This window comes from Thunnus albacares, chromosome 17 (assembly GCF_914725855.1).
Source record: "Thunnus albacares chromosome 17, fThuAlb1.1, whole genome shotgun sequence".
Taxonomy (NCBI): Eukaryota; Metazoa; Chordata; class Actinopteri; order Scombriformes; family Scombridae; genus Thunnus; species Thunnus albacares.
Genome location: NC_058122.1, coordinates 13281378 through 13303135, shown reverse-complemented (window position 1 = coordinate 13303135; position 21758 = coordinate 13281378). Strand labels below are relative to the sequence as shown.

The window sequence follows — 21758 nt, the reverse complement described above, 5'->3', positions numbered from 1 at the left end:
GGGTGCAATATCACTCACTGATGATAATAATTCTTGTGTTGTATAAAGATGCAATTTTACAAAATCAGACTTGAAATATTCTACCATGAATGTGATAAAATAGTTTGGGAAAGATTACTTAAATCTTTTGTTGATTTATTTAGGGCTGTAGTCTCCTGGTCGACTGGTCGATTAGTTGGTCGATATGCTCTCGTCCAACCAAATTCTCATTGGTTGAATAATCTCCGTGTTACTTTCATAAGGAGAGAAGTGCTACATCAATAACTTTCCAGGATTAATCCATTATTTCCTGTGGCGGGAGGGACAGACCATTGTTTTCACAGCTTTGAACTTGCCCAACCTAATAGAGACTGCTGGGTCTAACTGTACTCAACGTTTACTGAGTGTTTACTGAACGTACTGAATGTCTACTGAATCAGCATTTCTTGTGTAATAATATCAACGAACCCCTGCCAGGCCAAAAGATATTTTTTTAATGCCAAAAATAACGCTAAATATTGGTAGCTAGGAATAGGGCTTTGCTTAGTATGTGTGCGTAGCGAGTGGGAAAGAGCGTCAGGAAAGTGACGGTGGATGCGAGCGGAGTAGAGGAAAAGGTTAGCGATAATTTTTCAGTCTGGCAGTAAATGTACAGTACAGACTAAAGTGTAACAGTTAATAAATGCTAAAAAGTCAGGTCTGTTGTTTCCCCAAGTGCTGGAAAAGTGAATGGGGTTAGCTCATTAGCCCAAAGTTAGCAACAATAGGTTAGCCTAAAGGCAAAACAGAGAAATGTGAGTTCACTGTGCACTCCTTTCTCTTCCTTTCTCTATGTTGTTATTTTGTGCTGTCATTCGGTCCAAGAACACTGTAGGTGTCACATATTATAGAGTATATTTCATTTTGGAGCGTAACTGTCCATTTGCAGCATATCACCAACAGCTCTAACAGCATGGGTGAAGACATTTATAGAAACTGTATAATTGTGCCTTGAGCGCTACAGTGTGATCACACTGATTTACCACCTACACACCGGGGAAAACAATGTGCAGTGAGAGGGATGATAGCTGTTGGCCAGCTCCGTAACCTCAGCTGATATTAGCAGTGAGGTAACAGACAGGTAAACTGGGTGTTGGGTGACCTACTGGGAGCCAGTGAATGCAAGTCCACATACCGTACACACACTGAGAGCATACACAGGACTGATCTGCAAAACATATTACACAACTGGAGAAGTCTATTGTTTCCACTGCATATGTGAAGCTGCCATAACAGTCCAGCTTGTGCCTGCTAAAAATATATATGGAGTATGTGGGCAGGGTGAGAGAGCGAGAGAGAGAGAGAGAGAGAGAGAGAGAGAGAGAGAGAAAGAAAGAGAGAAAGAAAGGTACTATAGAGGGAAGATGGTTGATGAGCTATTCTGACAGAAAGACAGAGGACTTTTTTAAACTTATCATTTATTTCCCTGAACTCTATCTCCCCTTCAACTTCCTGTGCGATTATGGCAACTTAGAAATTATGAATGAGCCTTGAACACCACAACAGTGCCTCCCATTTTATCCCTCGACTGTAAAAACATAACACAGATGGCAACGTATAATTTCATTTCAGGCACCAAATTCTTCAGGGTAGCAGTGATCTGGGCAGGTTGCCCTGAGAAGGAGGGAGAGAGAGAGAGAGGGAAAGAGAGAGAGAGATAGAGAGAGGGAGAGAGAGAGAGAGGGGGAGAGAGAGAAGGGGGGAGAGGTAGGGGGGTCACCCGGCTAGACCTGGAGTAACAACAGAATAATTAAGACTTGTTCAACTTTCATGAATTTCTCAAGATCCTCTTTCCCCTGGCCGGGGAGGAAGTGCCTGGGTTGGGCAGCAGGGGTGGATCTTCCAAGGGAGAGAAAACATATGAATATAAAATCAAATGTATTAGCATCCTGGGATCTGGGCAAAGGAGAAAAATGGCAGAAAAGAGGGAGAGGAGGAAGGGAATAAGCAAGGACGGAGAGAGTGCGTGGGAGGGATAGAAAATTAGATGCAGCGAGAGGATTGAGAAAGAGTTCAAGAAAAAAAAAAACAGCACAGAGCAACTGAAGAGGATACAGAAACCTATCAGCAGACTGATAAACAGACAAACAGAGAGACAGAAAATTAAGACTGCAGAACTTTTCAGTATGAGACGACAGGGAGGAAAAGAGTTCGTAGTGGAACTCCTCTAAGATAAATAGTGTGAGCAGCACAGCTGGGAGTTATTATGCGGGGGAGACGCAAGTGTCTGCCAATCTAACCTCCGACTGCCTCTCAATGCCTGTCCGCACCCCACTAATCACCCCATGGGGCCTGTGCCATCTCTTAAACTCTGTGTCGTTCATGGCTGACTTTTGATTTGGTTTGTTTGTGCTGTAGGTTTGATCTTGTACGAGCTTAGTGATGGAGGGTGACAACATGACTCTGTGTGTGTTTCTGCACTGTGTCGAAGCACATTCATCATTGTTGGTGGGGGATTGATACAGATGTGTTATTTGTGTGTTGGTGGGTTAAACGGTAAACAATAGAGACTCAAGGTTTGAAAAAGTGACAGCCAAAGAGAGCTGAGGTTACTACACAACCTCTCCGAACTGAGACGCCACCAAATGAAATGCGGTCACCGTGTTTGTTTGAACTGTGGGTGCTGAAAACTTCATGGTTTTTGTGAAAAATATTTTGATGGGAGGGTGAAAAATGAGATGTAATGTTTTCCCTCTTTGTCAGCATACTAGCTTGTCATCAGGAAAGCTGTCGGTTATCAGCATTGGACATTTTTCATTTCGAAGCGGGAACGCTGCATGGGAGGAGAAGCAGTTGGAACTGCTGGGAAAACACAGAAACCATGTTTTGTTCCAGTCGCATGAATGTAACTGCAGCGCAGCTCAAAACAAGTTCACATGGAAAATTCAATAAAAATCAGGAAAATAATATGGAATATTTCACGCCCACTGCAGAACATTATAGAGTTTAACACACACAAACACACAGATGTACTGACTGGGCGTTGTGACTGTGGTGCACTGAGAGGATGTACTGTCAAAGGGACAAGTGCCTCCCATGAATTCCTTTAGCTTCCTGCCACAATCAGCCTTTGTTTCTGTTAGTCTGTGGGGGAGAGTGCCCTATACACACAAGACTTGTGTTTGACTCTGTATATAGATTATGCAATTTTGATTACATTCAAAATTAGACTGCAACTTTTTTGTTGCTTAATATGGTACAGAACATGAAACTCTACAGGTTTTGTACAGGAGCAGAAGCTTTGACTCTTGGGATGGTGATGTCAGTCTGTCAGCCAGTCCACCTCTTTGGTCCACACAGAAGTATCTAAACAACTATCGGATAGCTTGCCATGGAATTTTGATTCATAATCCCCAGTGGATCAATTCCACTGACTTTGGTGATCCCCAAACTTGACCTTTAGCACTATTACAAGGTTTAATTTTTTGGCTTTTATTGGCTATTGACCATTTGCTATAAATGGTTAATTCCTGTCTCTGACTGATCACAACTGAAAAAACATCCCTGTTTTACTGCTGCTTACAATTAGTTGTAGTTGAGTGTTCCTCTCTGCTCTTAAAACATCTGTCTATGAACCTACAGCAGGTTGTGCTATATGCTGTGTTTGACATTATGGTGATTGGATCAGAGATTGAACCCTTAATGTGGTGGGATGATACAGTTCAGGAGACACGTAAACGTTTTTTTTTTGATGTGTGAAACTGATTTGTCATCAGGCAGCCATTAATGTAGAAAATAAAGTAAGCTGAGTGGACCTTTAAGTTTTCTTTTTTATCATAAAGTACATTGAGCAGTGTTTGTGACTGTATCTGTGAATAGAGCAAGTTTGAGGTTTATGTGGTGAATGACTGAGAATGACGACATACCCGTTTGCATGTTTAATTTGTGTGTACTGTATCTGTGCACGCAGACGCATGTGTATATTTCCCTCTGAATGCGACCGCTGGCAGTGACATTGGCAGTTGATGAAACTAGATCGCAGCTTGTTGAATAATTCAGTGATGGCCTACTGCAATGGATGGTGCTGCTCTTAACCCTTTCACAGCCAAGGATCATTGGCTCACTCTTGTCCCACAACACAATTAATTGTGTTTGGGCATGCATGCATGTAAGTGTGTGCATATGTTTGTCCCCCAGTTGCTAAAAAGAAACTTTAAAGGGCGGGTCCATTATTTTTAGTTTTTTTTTTAGTTTTTTATATCTTTCTGTAGCTTCTCACTAGTGTTCAGTATGTATTCAAATCTGAAAATTCAAATTTCTGTCGAAGTACGTATGTTTTAGTGTCAAAATGCTATTTTCTCAAGCCCAAAAAAACAATTCTGAGCTCTCCTCCTGACAGTAAATGGCTCTGGATCAGAGCAGAATCTGGTGTGACTCGCGGGTGTTATTTGTCCCAAAGCTCCGGCTCTGCTCCCAGCTCTCTCCTCCAGAGCTTCCGGCACTCAGCAGCTGTCTGTCCCTGTTCCTCTAACCCACGCTACCGCTTTTTGCTGACGGCTGAGTGGGCGTTTCCATTTCATCAACCCGCAAAAAAACGCAGATGGAGTCATCCTTTACATCCAGTGTGTATGTGTGTATGTAAGGCATTTTGTCAACAATGCTCTCACTTGCACGCTGCCCATTGGGTATTATCGTAAACTTAATATCCTCATTCTAACAAATCAAGAGGTCAAGTTTCCTTTGAGGCCTGAGTCAAAGGTATGCAGTTTTTCCTGTTGAGTTTGGTTTGCTTAGAGTGCCAACATGTCATATCTTATGAACTTGACCAGAGACACTACAATTCTGGATGCATCTACTGAACTCAAGTAATCGGTAAAGTAAAAGAAAACCTTACAACAAGCATGTAAACTTACTAAAGGAATGGGAAGCTAGTTAGTTAGTTAAACAAAAAAGCATTGTGTCAAACCATTTAGATTTTCTCTCATGCAACTGAAGGAAAATCCAATCTGCATTTGTCAGTTTTTGTTCCATGGCCCTGATCTATATTTTTATGACTTTCCAAAACTCGGTCAGAGTTCTTCCATGACCTAAAAACTGCATCCCAGTTTGTTAATGTTGTTTCTCAGCTTGGAAAAATTCTAGTGTGGTAGGCAGCCAGGTTTCCAACTGGGTTTGCTATCTAAAAATGACCATAAGCCTCTAATCTTTGACTTTTAATGCAATAAAAATGTCAAACCAAGTTTAGAGTATACGTTCTGGTGTATTCCTGTAAAGTGAAACAATTAGCTGCTAAAAGCGACAATATGCTTCTAACTTTTACAATGTCATTAGTATCTGATGCATCAAAATTCTGATGTCAATACTGAATTCTCTATGTTTCTAAGTTTTGAATCAAGGGAGACGTCAAATATGTCAGTATCTTGAGATGCTGTGCAGGCTGCAGGGTTAAAAGAAAAACTAAAACAATACATCTCTGCATGACAAGATGACTGTAATATCCACAAGTGAACATTTCCTGGAAGCAGCAGTAATGCCTGCTGGCTGTCAGCCTAAAGAGAGTCAGTGTTTATCTATGATATCTACACAATCTAATTAAAAACTTAGCAATGAATGGAAATGTTGTTGACAAACAACAGCAGCACATGGGACTACTGCTGATGTCATGGTTGACAACCGGTTACCATGGAGACAGCAGTGGAACCAGTCTAGCCAGATCCGTCTGTCAGAGCCGGCTTAGACATGTGGGGTAACTTTTCAGAGTTTTCAGAACTAGGTGAGAGAAAACACATATATGCATACCGTCGATTTCATGCAGATTTAAATCTTTTGTAGAGTTCTGTGTGTCCTGACACATGTTCTGTGCCTGTGTGACTGTGTGACGCACAGACTTTAGAGCCTTTCAGAAGTGCTTTTCAAAAATCCTTTATAAGTTCTTTACCAAATTAAGAATGCGGTGTCTCAGACATTCTGACAGCCCACATGCAGCTGCTGCAAGTGTTGCACAATCCGAAAGGAAAAGAGTAGATCTGGCCAGATCACAGTGGGCCCGAAAGCGAGTGGAGTGGGACTGGAGTAAGAGAGAAAGGAAATGACAGACGGCTGGAGAAAAGCAGAGAGGGATTTGAAGCTTGTAAAAATGAAAATGAAGGAAAGGGGATAGGGGAAAAAAAAAAGTGACAGGAGTGAGCAATGGAAGAGAGAAGTATGAAGGAAGATAAAGAGAAAAATAGGGCAAGCAGAGAAGGAGATGATGCACAGCATGTGAAAGACAGGAAGAAAATAAGAGATACAGAGAGAACATGAGAACAAGCGGATTGGCCCAAGATCTCGTTAACCAACAGTTTTTCCCACTGGTGTTGTGGTGTATTGCATAACAGCTCTGGGATACACAGGGTGGCTGTGTGTGCTTGTGTGTCCAGTGTTGTTCTACCAGCGCAGGCCTGCTGAGATCTGTTTCCAAAGAGCCCTGCTCTGCTGCAGTGTGTCCGCGTGTGTTACGTGCAGTACCCGCTGTTAAAGTGATGCTAGAGATCACAACTCAGCAGAGAGTGAAAGAGAAAGAGAAGTGTTACAGTGGAATGTGCGAAAATGTGAGATAATGCACCTACTGGAAAAAAAAAGATGAAAGGATAATGTAAGGAGCAGGAGACGAGGAGCAACATGATCAGTTTGATATGCTGTATTAGTCATGGTTCAGGTTGTCATACCGTGCTCGGCTAAAAAGAATCGGATCTACAGAATTTATCACGACAACTAATTGAACTCTATGCAACAATTCTGGGCTGATTGATATCGCAGGTTCAAGATTTGATGTTTTTTATGTTTTCTGATAGCTAGCTATTCGATGTATTTATACTCTGTACTTCCCTTTCTCTATAGCTTTGGTAGTTAGTGGCAGAATCCGCTATTCCTGGCTTGGATTCAAGTTGCCTTCTCACGCAGAAGAGATTCAGTGAAAATGATGCATCATTTGATTCAGCGTTACTGTTTCTGATTTTACCTCACTGATATCAGCCTCACTGTTTACTGTTCATTCTCCCACAGCTGTATCAGACCTGTATTAAGTTACCGCTAATGCAAATTGAATGTATCTGTTTAACTGGTGAAACACGGGGTGGCTTTTAATTGTGAAGCAGTCACAGGATTCATAATGCATTCTCACATTGGTTTAGCGCTGACATCCAAAATACCTCTGCAAAAAAAAGATGACAGTCATTTTCAGCATTTTTAAAAAATTTTTAAAAATTTTTTGCAATCGAGTAATGCAACAAGAAGTTGCAGCCACAGTGAGCTGGGAGATTTAGAGCTGCAGCTTACTGGTGAATGGCTGCACACCTCCAACTTCTAAGCAAGGTGACCAACTATATTGTGTGTGGAAAAGCACTTGAAACTATGTGCAGCATGAAATCACACTGCAGTTAAACTTGAGATTATTTGGCTGTGCTGTTAACAGACATACCAGTTATTGTATTTCTGACAGAGTAGCTATTGAAAGAGTGTTTGCTGTAGTATTAAAATGCACTTCAGTAACCATGATTGTAACCAAATCAGCCAGGACTGAAATCTTAAGGATTACATCTTTAACATAAATTTAGAGGATTAAATTTGGTGTAATCTCAAAATAAAAAGGTAGAAGCTACTATTCCTCTTTTCCTAGAAAGTGCAAACATGGAAAATAGAGGGGAGACAAAATGTTATGTCACTGGGCTAAATCCAGAAGAAATTGTAACCATCTCCTTGCGTTAACTATGTGAACTATGAACACAGCTAACGAGAGAACAAAAAGCCATTTATTAGTCTGCAATTACACTGTAATGTCGAGACAGGTCTGTCATGCTGACCTAAATATCTGATGAAGCAGAAATGGATGTTGATATCTGTGGTCATTTAACACCTGCTGAAGGTGCCTGCAGCTCAGCTGTCGGGCTGACTGAGAAGCTGAGGGGCTGAAACAGAGTGTTGCCACCGCAATTAGCTGCAAACGTATTGTTGAGTGTGTCATGGCTTGAGGCTGAACTGTCACTGAGCACAGATAACAGCGTGATGGATATGATATGAAGTCTCTCAGCTTGACTTAAATAAAAAATTAGCACAGAGGAGCTTTGATGTGGAGACAATTGCATTCTGCCTCTCAGCAACCCTCTGAAGTGTCACTTCATGCTGTAAAAAAAAAAGTCTGTCTTGTACAGGAAATAATCACTTTTCTCTCAATTTCCCAACATTTGACAGCTAAAAACAATAAGCCTTGGTGATGCCAAAAATAAGATATATTGAAATAATCATGTTTCTGTCCTTTGAGAAAATTATGAAAGTCATAGCAGACATTGCAAGACTCATACCCCACACACTTAGACAAGGCTTGTCAAGGCTTATCTGTCCCTTGGGGATTCAAAGACAACAACTGCTGAAGTACAAAATCCAAAAAATGAAGATATTTTGACTGAGTGACCCAAACCCACACTTGCTGTGTCAAAGACTAGGCAATAGTGATGAAATATGGGGGGAGAAACTACTACTTTATTATGACACTCAACAATGAAACTTGTAAAAACATACTGTACATGTACGTAGAAGTTCTCTGATCAATGCTTGCAGAGCTAAAGTACGCTGTCACCCACCGCTGGTATTTTTCACCCTATTATCCCATTAGCTACATGAACTGAATGCTCTCCTTTGAACAGGAGTAATGTAAATAACAGTGTAGAGAAACACTGCTGTTATTCCTTAATGGTACCACTGCCAGTCACATTAATCTCATCTCTGGGCTCTGGCTGTTAACAGGTCAGCTGCTGCTCTAAACAGGCCATGTTTGAAATCTGTGAGAGAAAAAAAGTATTGTTGCAATATATCAAGGGATCTGCACAACATACTGCACCAACAAAATGAACCCAAGCTTTTCTAAAGACCACACATTTATTCCACATAGTATTTTGCACATAACAGTGTTTTTGCCTGATTTAGCTACAAAAATGAGACAACCTATGCTTAAGCTAACTGTTTGTAGTAAGTTTAAACCTGAAACAACTATATTTAAGACTACATTGGACAATAATTTTAGCTCATTATTAACTTCTCTCCCACTGAAATGAATCTACAGTCTGTGTATCATCCTGTCTTCTAATTACAGTATATGCTGTATTTTATATTTAGTACACAGAAGTATATCTCACATTTATTCTAGTGCTTTGGCAACATGCAACACAAGTGTACTTACATGTCATGCAATTACAGCCATTCTGTGAGAGAGCTTTAGTTTCCATGAGAACCTGCTGTATGAAGTTGATTCAATTTTCATGGACCTATTTCATGCTACAGAGGCTTGTGGAAAATGCAGAAGGAAAATGATCAAAAGCACTGATGAGGACAAACAAACTGTCCAAAATGATACTCAATATCTGTGTCCACATCACTCACCTACTGTACATCTACAATGACTCTTCTACTCACCACAATGACTGGTTATCAGCCATTATTTCAGCCTACTGTATAATAATGGATGTTAGTGGAAGTATAAAGACAAGGAGACAGAGAGAGAGAAAAGAAGACAAACCCACAGGTGGATTAAACCCCCCTCATACATTTTTTCCATCCGTCTCTTACTATTTTCCTACATTTCATTCTTCCTTAATCTCCTATTTTACTGCTGCTTCACCCATCCACCCTCCATGTCGTGGCATTTCATGTCTTCCTGAGCCCAAATTCTTTAACCCTTTCACTCTCTCTTATTTTCTCTCCCTCCTCTCTTATCTTTGAGTGGAGTGTGAAGAGTGAAGTGGCTGCAGAAGACAACATTTATGCCAATTTGCATTTAAATGTCAATTTAAATTGTGTGGGCTGCTGCTGGCGATGCTGATATATTCAGCAGTTAAGTGCTGCTATGTGTGTTTGTGTATGTGTGTTTGTGTATGTGTGTGTGCGTGTGTGTGTGTGTGTGTGTCACAGATGAGAGGAGTTAGTTTTTAAAGGTGATTATTCCAGTCTTGTCTTTGGTCGTTTCAATCTATCTTTAGATTTGTAGATTCTTTTAAATGTTTAAAAAAATCAAATTCTTGTCAGTTTCTCTCTCTGTCTATGTTTTTTACTTGTGTGATGGTAGTGCAGTTGATGTTGATGATGTAATGAGTGTGTGTTTATGTGTCCACACCCCTGTTATCAGTGCGTGGCAGATATTCCTCGTCACTTGGTTAGGACTAAGAGAGAGAGACAGAGAGGAAAGCAATAGAAGCAAAGAATCTGAGGAGTAGTAGGCGGTGGTTGTGTTTGTGTGTATATTTCTTAAGAAATTCAAGCTAGAATGATAAATTGGCTGGGCTGATATATCCGCAGATACAATCATATTGCAGATACACTGGAATCAGTGTATATGTCAACCGATAAGTAGTGAAAAATTGTAGTACAGAAATGCCGAACAAATTTTTGAGGTCATCTTGGTCACAATTCAAATCTAATGTTGCATATTGATATCAGTAACGGTCTTTGAGCCCTTGGTTGGGCTAAGAACCAAGGCAAGAAATGTGTGCATATGATATGCGTAACAAGTAGGCTAATAGATTAGTTTTTTTGAGTGAAAATGATCAAAAATGATCTATTTTCAAATCTTCAGGTTTTGGACCGTTGGTTGGACAAAACAAGACATTTGAAGACTCCACCTCGGACTTTGAGTGTACTACGATGAACATTTTTAACCAAAGGACTATCCATTTAATCCAGGAAACAGTCAGCAGATGAATTTATGGTGAAAAAAATGATTAGTTGCAAGCTTATATGTATTTAAACAGGCTGGGCCCCACTGTATATGTGACAGCACGCAGACACAAACATACTCTGGGCCTCATACTGTAGATGACACCAGCCCAAAGCTTTATGTAATTCTATGTGTGTGTGTGTGTGTGTGCAAGAGACAGCAGATATGTATAAAAATAGCAAGATAAATAGATCGCTAAGATTTCTGTCTCCAACTTTCCAAAGCATAATGAATCAATTAGAGGAGATTCCTGTCTGCAATGTCACATCGTCTCTCATACTTTAATGGATATTCACCTCACACACATAAACTAAATCTCCCCTTCTTGTTTGTCAAATGTTACTCAAGCACATATCGAATTCTCAGTTCATCCATAAGGATACAAATCCTCTCCTACATCGCATCTACTCGACTCCCACAAACAGAGCAAAGGACGGCTGCAATTAAACCGATCCAAGGTACCGATTTGTGACAGCAGAATCTAATCCAAGAACAAGGCCAGTGAGACATTAGAAAACAAATGCCTGAGTGTGTTTTTTTTCAAGGTTTGTGTGAGCACTGCGTGGATCAATGTGTGGGAATGTACGCTGGCTCACAGCTGTGCGTGCAGCTACAAAGATACAAACCGAATATGTGAAGGGACTGAACATGGGTGAGTGGGAGAGTGGGAATAACATCTCAGCACCACTGTGGTTAAACCTGTGAAACAGCACAGTTGTGACAGCGAGGCTGATGTTGAGTGTGCTGCTGCTTGTCAAATGATAGATCACAGATAACAATAGCAAGACATTCGGTACAAAGCTCTCTTCATTGCTTTTAAGGACTTCTAAAGCAGCAGTGATGGGGTAGAGCGATGGAGAATTTCTTACTGCCTTCCTCCTGAGTTCTCTGTCTTTACAATATTTGATTCTCTTTTTTCTCTCTCTCTCTCTTTGTTGGCAGCGCTGTGTGTGGGCAGCACATTGATCGATCCTCGGCCTGGTCACAGCCGACCTACGCTCCACTGATATTCTCACATCCAACAACTGATAGTTAATAGATGAGATTAAGAAAACAGAGATACAGAAGCAGAGCAAATCTATGTTTCTGCAACAAAAATCGTTTAATAGGAAATCAGAAAGAAACTGACAAAATACTAGTGTCAGGGGTTCCAAAAAAAGGATTTCAGACATCAGTCCCGGATGTTTCAAAGACAGCAGGAGGTGACAGGCTTGTATTCCCACATTCTGACCCAGTAAAGGTTTTACAAAAGTAGTGCAATCTATATATAATGCTGAAGATTTGGGTCAAGCTTCTTAATTGCTATAGAAGCAATTTGTGGATATGAAGAGTTCAGCTTCATATTCCATATAATTATGATTTGGGTGATCACTTGAGATCATGGTGTTCTTTGTTATTTTACAAGTATTTCAACTTAATCCATGACACTGTGACTTCATCGTTTTCTGGGTTAACGAGGGCAGCATCTTTATTTACTTTATTATCAGCTCTGCACAGGGAGATAGATATAATACGCAGAGACACACAGCTGTGTTCACTCTCACACTCACACACCCACACACTTTTCATACAATACACTCAGTTGTGCATGTCTCTCCTGCATTACCCACCTTACGAAATTCCACCCTTTCTGCTCTTTAATTCCCCAGACGCACACACACACCCGTTCCCCACTTGTGACCCTTTCACATCCTACAGGCCATGTTTTTACTCCAGGAATTTGGTTAACTCTCTCTCTCTCTCTCTCTCTCTCTCTCACACACACACACACACAGAATCCAGACCTTTGCATCTTGATGTAACGCAGTTGGTATTCAAAGGAGGGGGGAGGAGGTCTTGAACACCAGCTCCAGATGTTAGCAAAAAGAATTGCACACTCACTCGCTCTCACCAATGCACAGTCACTTAAAAATCAAATGTGTGAAAACTCATATTTTCATCTGATGTCTTACAGGGATAGGTTGCTCTTAATAAATACTCACTTTAACCACTCTCACATGTTGTTGAAGTGAATATTGGGTGAATGTTGGTTGATGAGCCAGGTTAAATAAAGCTTAAACTAATTAAATGCCTCTTCTTTGCCAGAAAGAGAGAACTGAGGAGGATTTCTGACATTGTTTCCATGCTCCCACATCAATGTCGACTGTACTGCTACTGTTTGTAGCGTACACAACCTCAAACGCCCCGTTTTCTCAAAGCCACAAGAAACAACCTCACATTTGTTCACCTCTTACGTCTGGGTGGCAGACAAAAATTGTGCACAGATGATCACACAGGCTGAAGTGCTGACTACCTCCAGACAACTTGCACTGTGCCGTGTGTTGTTATATTAGAGGCGACAGACAACATCTTTTTTCCCTATTATTATTATAGGCAAAATGAGAAACTGAGCCAGGGAACAGGACAGAGATGTGGCTCTATAGAATCAGGGAGCCTGAGCTGCCATTTCATCTTGTACTGTTATAAACCAGAGATGATCCTGTTTTGGTAGCAGGGGCACATAGACCACAAACCAAGAGAGCATTTAAAGAATAATGTACCACACAATAAATTAGAGCCATTTGCCTTGTCATGACAGTTTTACATCTGCAAACAGACGGTGGAAAACTTGAGACAGGTCAGAAAAAAAAGGGATGTTACTATATGTGTTTATTCAATCCTGACCCCATGACCTCAACCCCTGACCGTTAAACATTGTGCTCTCTGTCCATGCTTTTCTCACGCTTTCACTGTGATACCACAATCACATCTCTTAAAATGTACCGAGCCTAAAGATGCACATGTGTAAGTATTTACAGAAGTTCTCTGTAGGAAGATGTTGTGAAAACTGTTAGGAATCTCTTGTGTGCTTCTTCCCCATGTTTGTCTTGTTTAGTCTCTGCTGGTGTTTAGATGGTTAGTCAGAGGCTTCACCACCTGTGACACACATGCACAAATATGCACATGTGCCCTTAAATATAAACCAAACTAAAAAACACAATATGTTATGAATCATGTGTCACACAAAGCTTTTGACCATGCAAAAATGTGCATGCACACACAGACCTCAACCACAGATACACACACTCTCCTCTCCAACTGTTTTAACAGATGTGTGTGTGTGTGTGTGTGTGTGCTCTATAGAGAGCAGATGATCTCTACCAAGCCTCTGCAAATCCTACACATGTTGAAGGGAAGTTTATTACAACAAGGTGCTGTTCACATGTAAGTCTGTATGCTAGTAGTCGGGTCAATCGTCTGACCCCCACCAGTCTGGACTACAACAACTGTTTCATGTTGATTTGTGCCTGACTGAGTTTCTAAGCTCCAACGCTATGGGAAATAACCTTAGGAAAAAAAATCTAATTAAAGACAGTGTGTGTTCTCCACACTCCATCTCTTCCATTTTCTCTTTGCCTCTTCATCCCTTCCTCACACTCTTTATAACAGCCCTTAACTTTGCCAAAATGTGCAACTGTATCTTTCCAGCATGGCAATTCTGATGCTGACCATTGTTACCATAGCAACGACTTTCTGAGTATTTCCTAACAAGCTTGGTGTTACCAATCAGGAGTGCAGCAGGACTGGAAAGAACAACAAGGGGCCCACAATATGTCTGTGTGTGGCGGAGGTGTTGCCACAAACTGAGAGGGGAAAAGCAGGCCAAGGAGAGGTCAGAGAGCTGCAGGAGAGCACCAGAATCAACATCTCCCCTAAAATGCAGCACCTTTGAGCCAGGAACATGTTTGTGGAGAAATATATGCTGACTTCTCCAGTCTCTGTTTGTCTGCTTGGCATAGCGGTGAATCAGAATTGATGTATGCCTAAATGCCTTGACTATTTGAGAGTATGCAGATTATTTGCTCTTGTTTTTTATAAATCTGTAAGGCTCGGACTCCTAATTTTAATTAAGTCTGTGGTTCAAGTTCAGGAAAACACATATTTGTGTTACACATTAATTAATATTTTGTTTTCTGGCTCCTCACATGTAGAAAAGATGCTAAATTGACGTGCAGATAATGGTACCGCTTGAATGTTGCACAAAGTTCAGTTTGTGTAAAGATGTGTGCACAAAAAACCCAACACGGAAGTGAATTAATACAAACATGCAATGAAAATGGAGAGATGCAAATTCTGATGTAAATTCTGTGGGAGACTTAGGTAAAATTGTCCACATGGCAGAATATCTAGTCATCACTATTTTCATTTCACAATAGGTTTATGTATGTGTATGAGCATGTGTGTGAGTGTGTGTGTGTGTGTGTGTGTGTGTGTGTGTGTGTGTGTGTGTTTGCAAGTTATAAAAAGGTCCAGGTTAGAAAGTGACACCTTACACTTTATCTACAGCTTTAGTGACAATGACACATCCACAAGACACACCTTGGTGTGTGTATGTGTGTGTGTGTGTCTGTGTGTGTGTGTGTGCAAAAGGGAGAAAGACAAGCGCAGAGGCAGAGCACTGACACCTCATGTGTGTCTCGAGGTAAGACGATACATCTCAAGCCAGAGTCATAACGTTCTTCTCCTTGAAGCATCTCAAACTGGCACAGACAGACTTAAGCATCAATCATCATTCCTGTTATTTGTGTTTGCTGTAGTCTGCTGGCCACTTTCATGCCTTGTGAGCGAATGATTTAAGAAAGTGAATGAAAATTGTTGGAGAGAAGTGACTGAACTAAGCTCATGTCTCAATTTAATACAACTTCCTCTAATCTTATCACAGAGAGATGGACTGCAAACTGTGGCTCAGTTCAGGTCTGTTTTATTTGGCCCAGTTAACTTTACTTGGATTATCATTTCAATAAACTATAAAATTTTACACTTAACTATGACATACTCTAAAGTAATACAGAATACACATATTTAATGTTACACTAAATATAATACAAGTTCTGTTATAATTTTCAAGGTTAAAGTGCACTGATTTACACGCTATTCCTCCAGAAAGTCACTTACACAACCATAGTCAGGCAATTTTTTTAAAGATTTTTTTTTCTAGTATTTTTTTTTACCTTTATTTGAAAGCTGAAAGTGCAGAGAGACGGGACACGTGGGTAGAGAGAGAGAGATGTGACATAAAACAAAGCCCCTTGGGTTGAATTAAACTGCAGATGTTGTGGCTATGTGTGCATCTTAACCAGCAGGCTACTGGGGCGCCCTGTCTAGGGAGTCTTTCAACGCTCCAAAACACTGTTACATTGTTTTATCAGCTTGATACTTCATGAATTTTCCAAATTTTATGAGAATTTCTTATAAACATGATTTTGATTATGACATATTTTAGAAGTACTCTATAGCAAATGACAAATTACTTTGTTTTGGCATCTCAGAGATGCTCAGCTGTAAAACATGGTTAAGCACAGATACCATGGATTTTCATATGCTCTGTATCTGTGACAGTACTGTTTACACAGAACTGTCTCCTAAATAACAAATAACTTTATTTGGATTTCTGTTATTGGAGTTTCATAACAGTTTTATAAGTTTGTTAATAAGAGCTCAAACTGGGAGTTAGACCTCTCTTGGGTCTAATGTCCCCAAACATAAGTAACGTCATCTTCATCAAATGTTCAAGCATAGTTTGTGGCAAATAATGGAATTATCACTTCAATACTTTCCTACTTGTTGGGTTTTAATAAGGTCAAAAAATGAAAAAAAAAAGTATTAAAAGAAGATAATGAACTGAGTTAGAAATTGAGTTAACATTTCTATCTATTGAGTCAGTAATGCATTACGAAGATGGAGGGTATAGATACACAACCTATGTATCTATGTAGACTATATACTGTATATGAACACAAGCACAGACACACAGGAGCAGTGAGTCTGTCGCTCAGCAGACTCTCCTGTCTGTATCACAAATCAAGAGGAAAGTAAACATGAGAGGAATGCAACAAAAAAGAAACCTGGGGGATGAGTGGCCATAAAACAGAGGAAAAATACAGGCAGTGTCATGTAACCTGGGGAACACACACACACAAACACACACACAAAACCCCTAGTGGGGATATTTACTGGGTAAATGTGCAAGTGATTATAGTTACAGAAAAGGTTCATGTTATCCATGTTTCTGCTGTGACCATGAACATACTACATGTGTGTGTAGAGTCTGTGTTTTGTGTCCTTAAGAGCTTTTGACTGACATCTGTAGCTGCAAATAATCCTGTTGCTTTGAAAGTTTTAACCAACTACAGTCACCGAAATATAGAGAGCAGAGGAGAGGTGAGGAGAGAAGAAAACAAATGGTAAAACTCCAGACGTTCTCAAGCTTTTGCTTTTGAATCCATTGCTATAATTCTACTGTTGAAACACTTAAACATGGTCCTCATCTTCTCACTATAGTTACATTCAATCTTCAAATCTAATCTGCTCAAAGTAAAATGAAATGGAAGCAAAAACACACAAAATAACAACAGTGTGAACCATGCTGTGCAGCTCACTTTGTCCTATTATCTGTCGATCTGCTGGTCGAATGTTTACAGACTATTATACAATCTTTAGCATCCTTACTGCTGAAAACATACAGTTACAAAGGCAAAACCCCATTTGCACACACACTGACGTACTGGCACATGTACAAGCAGTGTCAAGCATCATATCATCCACAACTTTTGCTTTCTCCCCCTCCCCTGCCCCAGTGAGGGGGGCCCACTTCCTGAACCTCCTTCCAACAAGTCTACTAGGTTGTTATTGGCTGCTCAGTTTTGGGTTCCCTCGGTCCAACTGCTGCTTATTGCCTGCTGCTTCCCTCATTCTTTTTCTCCTGCTTTAAAATATGAAAAGAAATCCGCTGCTCTCAGCAGTTTCTCTCTGCTGTTGATCAGAATAAAAAGAACAAAATGACATCTCACGACCAACTGAGGCGACTATTACAGCTGTGAAAGACAAGCAATGAATCTATATTTTTTTTAGCTACAATAGTTCAGCGATTGTTTCCCTACTGCTTTTGTTGTGGTAATTATACTGTGTTGATTGCCAGAGCTCCTTGCCAAACACATGGACTACTGACTACTACACACAAGACATAACATGCTGTATCAGCGCGCAGTGTCAACACTGAGACTGCATATCTGTGGTGGAACAGCTTCCTTTGAGATGCTAAAGGAAAGAGAAACTTCCAATCATTTACAGACTGAAAAAGTGAGGTCAGCAACTGAATCACATCGCCGTTCAACCAAGTGAGTGAAAGAGGAAGGTTTTAAATGCTCTGGACCAGATGGGAAATAAATGTTTGCTCCTTCTTCAGCAGCAATTGTGGTGATGAACAAAGCATGAATCCCTTAAGTCCATTAAGTTAAATGTCCATCGGCAGAGAGTGACTGAAGTGAAAACTCTCAGTCTTACCTAAAACAGCAGCTTAGACATTTTCCTCCAATTTTTCCTGCTTTTCATTTTGAACTGCTAAAGCCTTTTTGGCTCATCCTTTCTTTCCATTCTTTCATTAGAAACGATTAAAGTCTGCGAGAAAGAGAGAAACGAGAAACCTCTAAACATTTCCTGAGCCTAGCTAGGGCCAGTCCGACCCCACCAACCACTGCGAGTTCTCCCCACAGGTCACAAAGCCAGAGCTGAACAAAGACACACACACACACACACACACACACATTTGAGATTTAACTGATTGGCCTTGTCACTGCTCTTGTAGAAAATAGTGCCTGAGTGCCGTTCACATATTGGCAGGGCGACCCTAAGTGGAAACACATGTTGTGTAAATGCATACAGCAGAAGTTTAGCGGCCTCGTCTCGCTGATAGGGACCATGTGAAACCAAAGATGATCAGATCTCTGGGTTCCAGGGGAGACAGAGACAGAGCGGAAACACATCCTGTTTTCCATGTCAACATGGAATAATCAAACAGTGAATTAAAAAAAATTGAAACAAAAATGTATCAAATGTCTATTTTGCATTATGCAATTCAGCACAGACCCCTAGCTATTACAATATGCATAAAAATAAACACAGGAAGATGAGATGTGAATGGCCTGTAAAACTATTCCCTCTAGAATATCATTTCACAATGCATGATCTATGGGACAAAGGCATTCAAAAAATCTCATAGCCAGTAGTCCTTATTCATAGATTTGTTTTTATGATTTCCATGAATTTCCTGTTCTGTAGGAGAAGAGTCACTGTGTTGTCCCTTGCCAGATTTCTAACTTCTGACCGGTCCCGCCCTCTGACCTTTCTAGTCCTCTTTGACCCCTAACACAACATCTGGAAGCTTTAAACTGACAAAACAAGTCTGGGGTGAAAGCATGTCTGAGCTTAGGTGAATCTCAGCAAGAAAGTGCATGAGCGTATGTCCCAAAATGTCAAACTATTGCTTTAAAAGATCAATTCTCCTTACAAATTCACATGTTGATTCCCTTTTAGGGATCACATGCTTTTCTGTGCAATTGTTTTTACCAACAAAAGCATTACAGAGAACCACACTGTTGGAAGCGTGCAAGAGTGCACATGATAATGATAAGTTGAAAACAAATGGAGATGATCATGACTGTAACAATATTGATGTTATTATTCTTAATCCCACGTGTCCTGCCCTGGTTGGGGGGGTCAGTTTACCTTCTTTGCAGCCTTTGATGGTGACCTCCTGGTGGGCTTCTGCACCTGGCCGCTCAGTGCCACCGGCTGCTTGGACACCGAGCCGTTCTCCTGCTTCTTGCTGGGGGAGGATGGGACTGAAGGCGGAGTAGGGGAAGGAGACACTTGAGGAGAGGAGGAGGAAGGAGGCCCAGTCCCAATGATGGCCATCTCCTCTGTTGCCGTGAGGCGAAGGCTGCGCAGACTTTCATGTGTCTCATGGTCCACCACCAGCAACCTGGTCTCGTTGTCCACAGCCTTGATCCGCTGCACCACCTGTGGAAGGGGACAGGATAGAATGACACTTGGTTGTAATTCAGTGGTCATTTCCTTAGAAAAGTAATAAAATAATCCTGAAAAATAAGCAAAAATGCACAATAAAATCTCAATCTGTGAACTACAGACTACATTACATCTACAAAAGAAGAGTCCCATCACATCAGTGACTGTATAGAAACACTGATGAAAATATAAGGCTTTATATCCAAGAGGATGACAACTGTTTTGATTATATTTAAGTTGCATTATTCAGATATCTTATGAGGGGAAGAGTTCAAAACACGCTCTGAATCAATCATTCACATCATTCATTTACATAATTTTGTGAAAAAATCTAGAGACTTTTTTTTTTAAATGAAAGACTTTCTAACAATTAAGATACAAATGGATAGATTGTAACATTATCTGACAACACAAGCAGCTGAGCACAATTAGACAGGTTTTGTTTTAATGTCTGTTGCAACAAGGTTACAGAGAGGACCCTAATACACAAAGTACACAAAGGTAGGTGGTGCTGATGTTCCTCTGTGTCTGTGTGCTTGGGAAAATGATTATCTGAGCCTACTGTCTCTATCTGAACACTAGCCAAGTCACGGAGCATCTTAGACAGGCGTCCTTGGAAATGAAACAAGGCCTCATGCAAACAGAGGTGGATACACTTAGTCAATAATGCATTTTACATTGACTGACTGAGGCTATATAGATATTTCTAAGCATTTAAAGTACCTAACGTGTAAACATTCAGAGGTGACTTGCTGATTTTCACTTGAAACATCAGTGAGAGACGTGAATATGTGAAGATAAGTTTTAAATAGGTTAAAAGCAACAGGTGAGTGCGTGTGGACAAACTGTCAGTGAAAGAAAACATACACCAAGAAAGTTTCAACTGGTTGCCCGGCAGGCCTGATAGTTATACAAACCGTCCCGTACCAGTGTCAGGACTGATGCATGCAGCGCAGCCAGTGTGTCCAGTTGATGTACTCCTGCAGCTAACACTCGTCCTGTAACTTTAAATATGAACGAGAATCTACTTGCCTGGTGGTGTGTCTCTTTCTCCACGTTTACACCATTCACTGCAATCACACGGTCCCCGGCGCACAACCCCGACGCTTCTGCAGGGGAGCCATGCTCCACTTTGCGGATCAACTGTCCGCTCTTCCCTTTCTCGCCATGCAAGTGAAATCCATACCCGTTGTCCCCTTTTGTCATGATACAAAGCCGTGGTTTCCGCTCGCTGGCCATTTCCCCCCTGTCGTTTAAACCCTCTGCAGTGTTCAGCTGAAGTATGATAATTAAAATGCAGATATGGGGAGTTTAGGAGAGCAGGCGCAGGGCTAAACTTCCACGGAGCAAAAACATATCTGCCCGATACGCACGCTTTCCACCATATCCGAGCGAAAATACAAGCCAAACAAATCCAAATGCATTTGAAAATAAGAAATCCCACTGTAAGAAATATGCATGCAAAAAGGCAGGGATGCTAAACTTTATGAAAACAATGCGACCAGTCCAATAGATCGTGTGTCCTGTGTACAAGCTGAAGCGCACTGCTGGCGACTCCAAAACAGATGCGGTGCAGAGTCTTCACAGCCTCCAACAGAGCATCATTACTGTTAGTGCAGACTTGTAAAAGTCGAATAGATCACCAGGCGCTCACCTCTCCCTCGATATTTATCCATAACAAGCGGTCGGAGAATGTGCATTCAGTTATACTGCAGCTTGCGCAGGGTCAGCGCCTTGTGCGCAACAGCACCACCTCCTTCTATCCGGCTACCTGTTTGTTTCTGTGAGGGAACTGAAATATTAAGGGGAAAGACCAGAGGATTCAAAATAATACAATACCGCCCCTATGTGGCAAAAAATGATGTTTGGACAATGTCCTCAACTAATGTTGGGATGATGTTTCCAAATACGCCCACATTTAGATATACAGTATGCTAGTATAGCCCATGAAAGTATAGATGAGGATTAGGCTACACGCGCAGCTGGAAATGGTCAGCTTCTCTCAAATGACAGAGATTTAAGATTAATTAGAGGTTTAAACCAGTTTAAACCTGATGCCTGTCCGCGGTTTTCCGGACCTTGAGTAAATTAAAATTCACTGGAAATATTAGCCTAATCGAATCATTAGTTCAGGGTTGCTTTGTCCTGGTCTGAAAAACAGTCCTCCTTCTTTTCTCCCTCATTTTCTCAATTGACCGTAAACTGGGTTACT

General features: G+C 40.9%; 1 protein-coding gene across 1 annotated transcript in view; it reads right to left on the bottom strand.

The window, feature by feature from the left end:
• LOC122967438 (Na(+)/H(+) exchange regulatory cofactor NHE-RF2) overlaps window positions 1-21500 on the bottom strand; it is a 30561-nt gene extending 9061 nt beyond the window's left edge. Inside the window, exons 1-2 of the mRNA XM_044332100.1 lie at window positions 20579-21500; window positions 19247-19540 (exon numbers count right to left, since the gene is read on the bottom strand). Coding sequence (XP_044188035.1) covers window positions 19247-19540; window positions 20579-20785 — 501 coding nt within the window. The 5' untranslated portion in view covers window positions 20786-21500. The remainder of the gene's footprint in view (window positions 1-19246; window positions 19541-20578) is intronic.
• Between the last annotated feature and the right edge of the window lie 258 nt (window positions 21501-21758).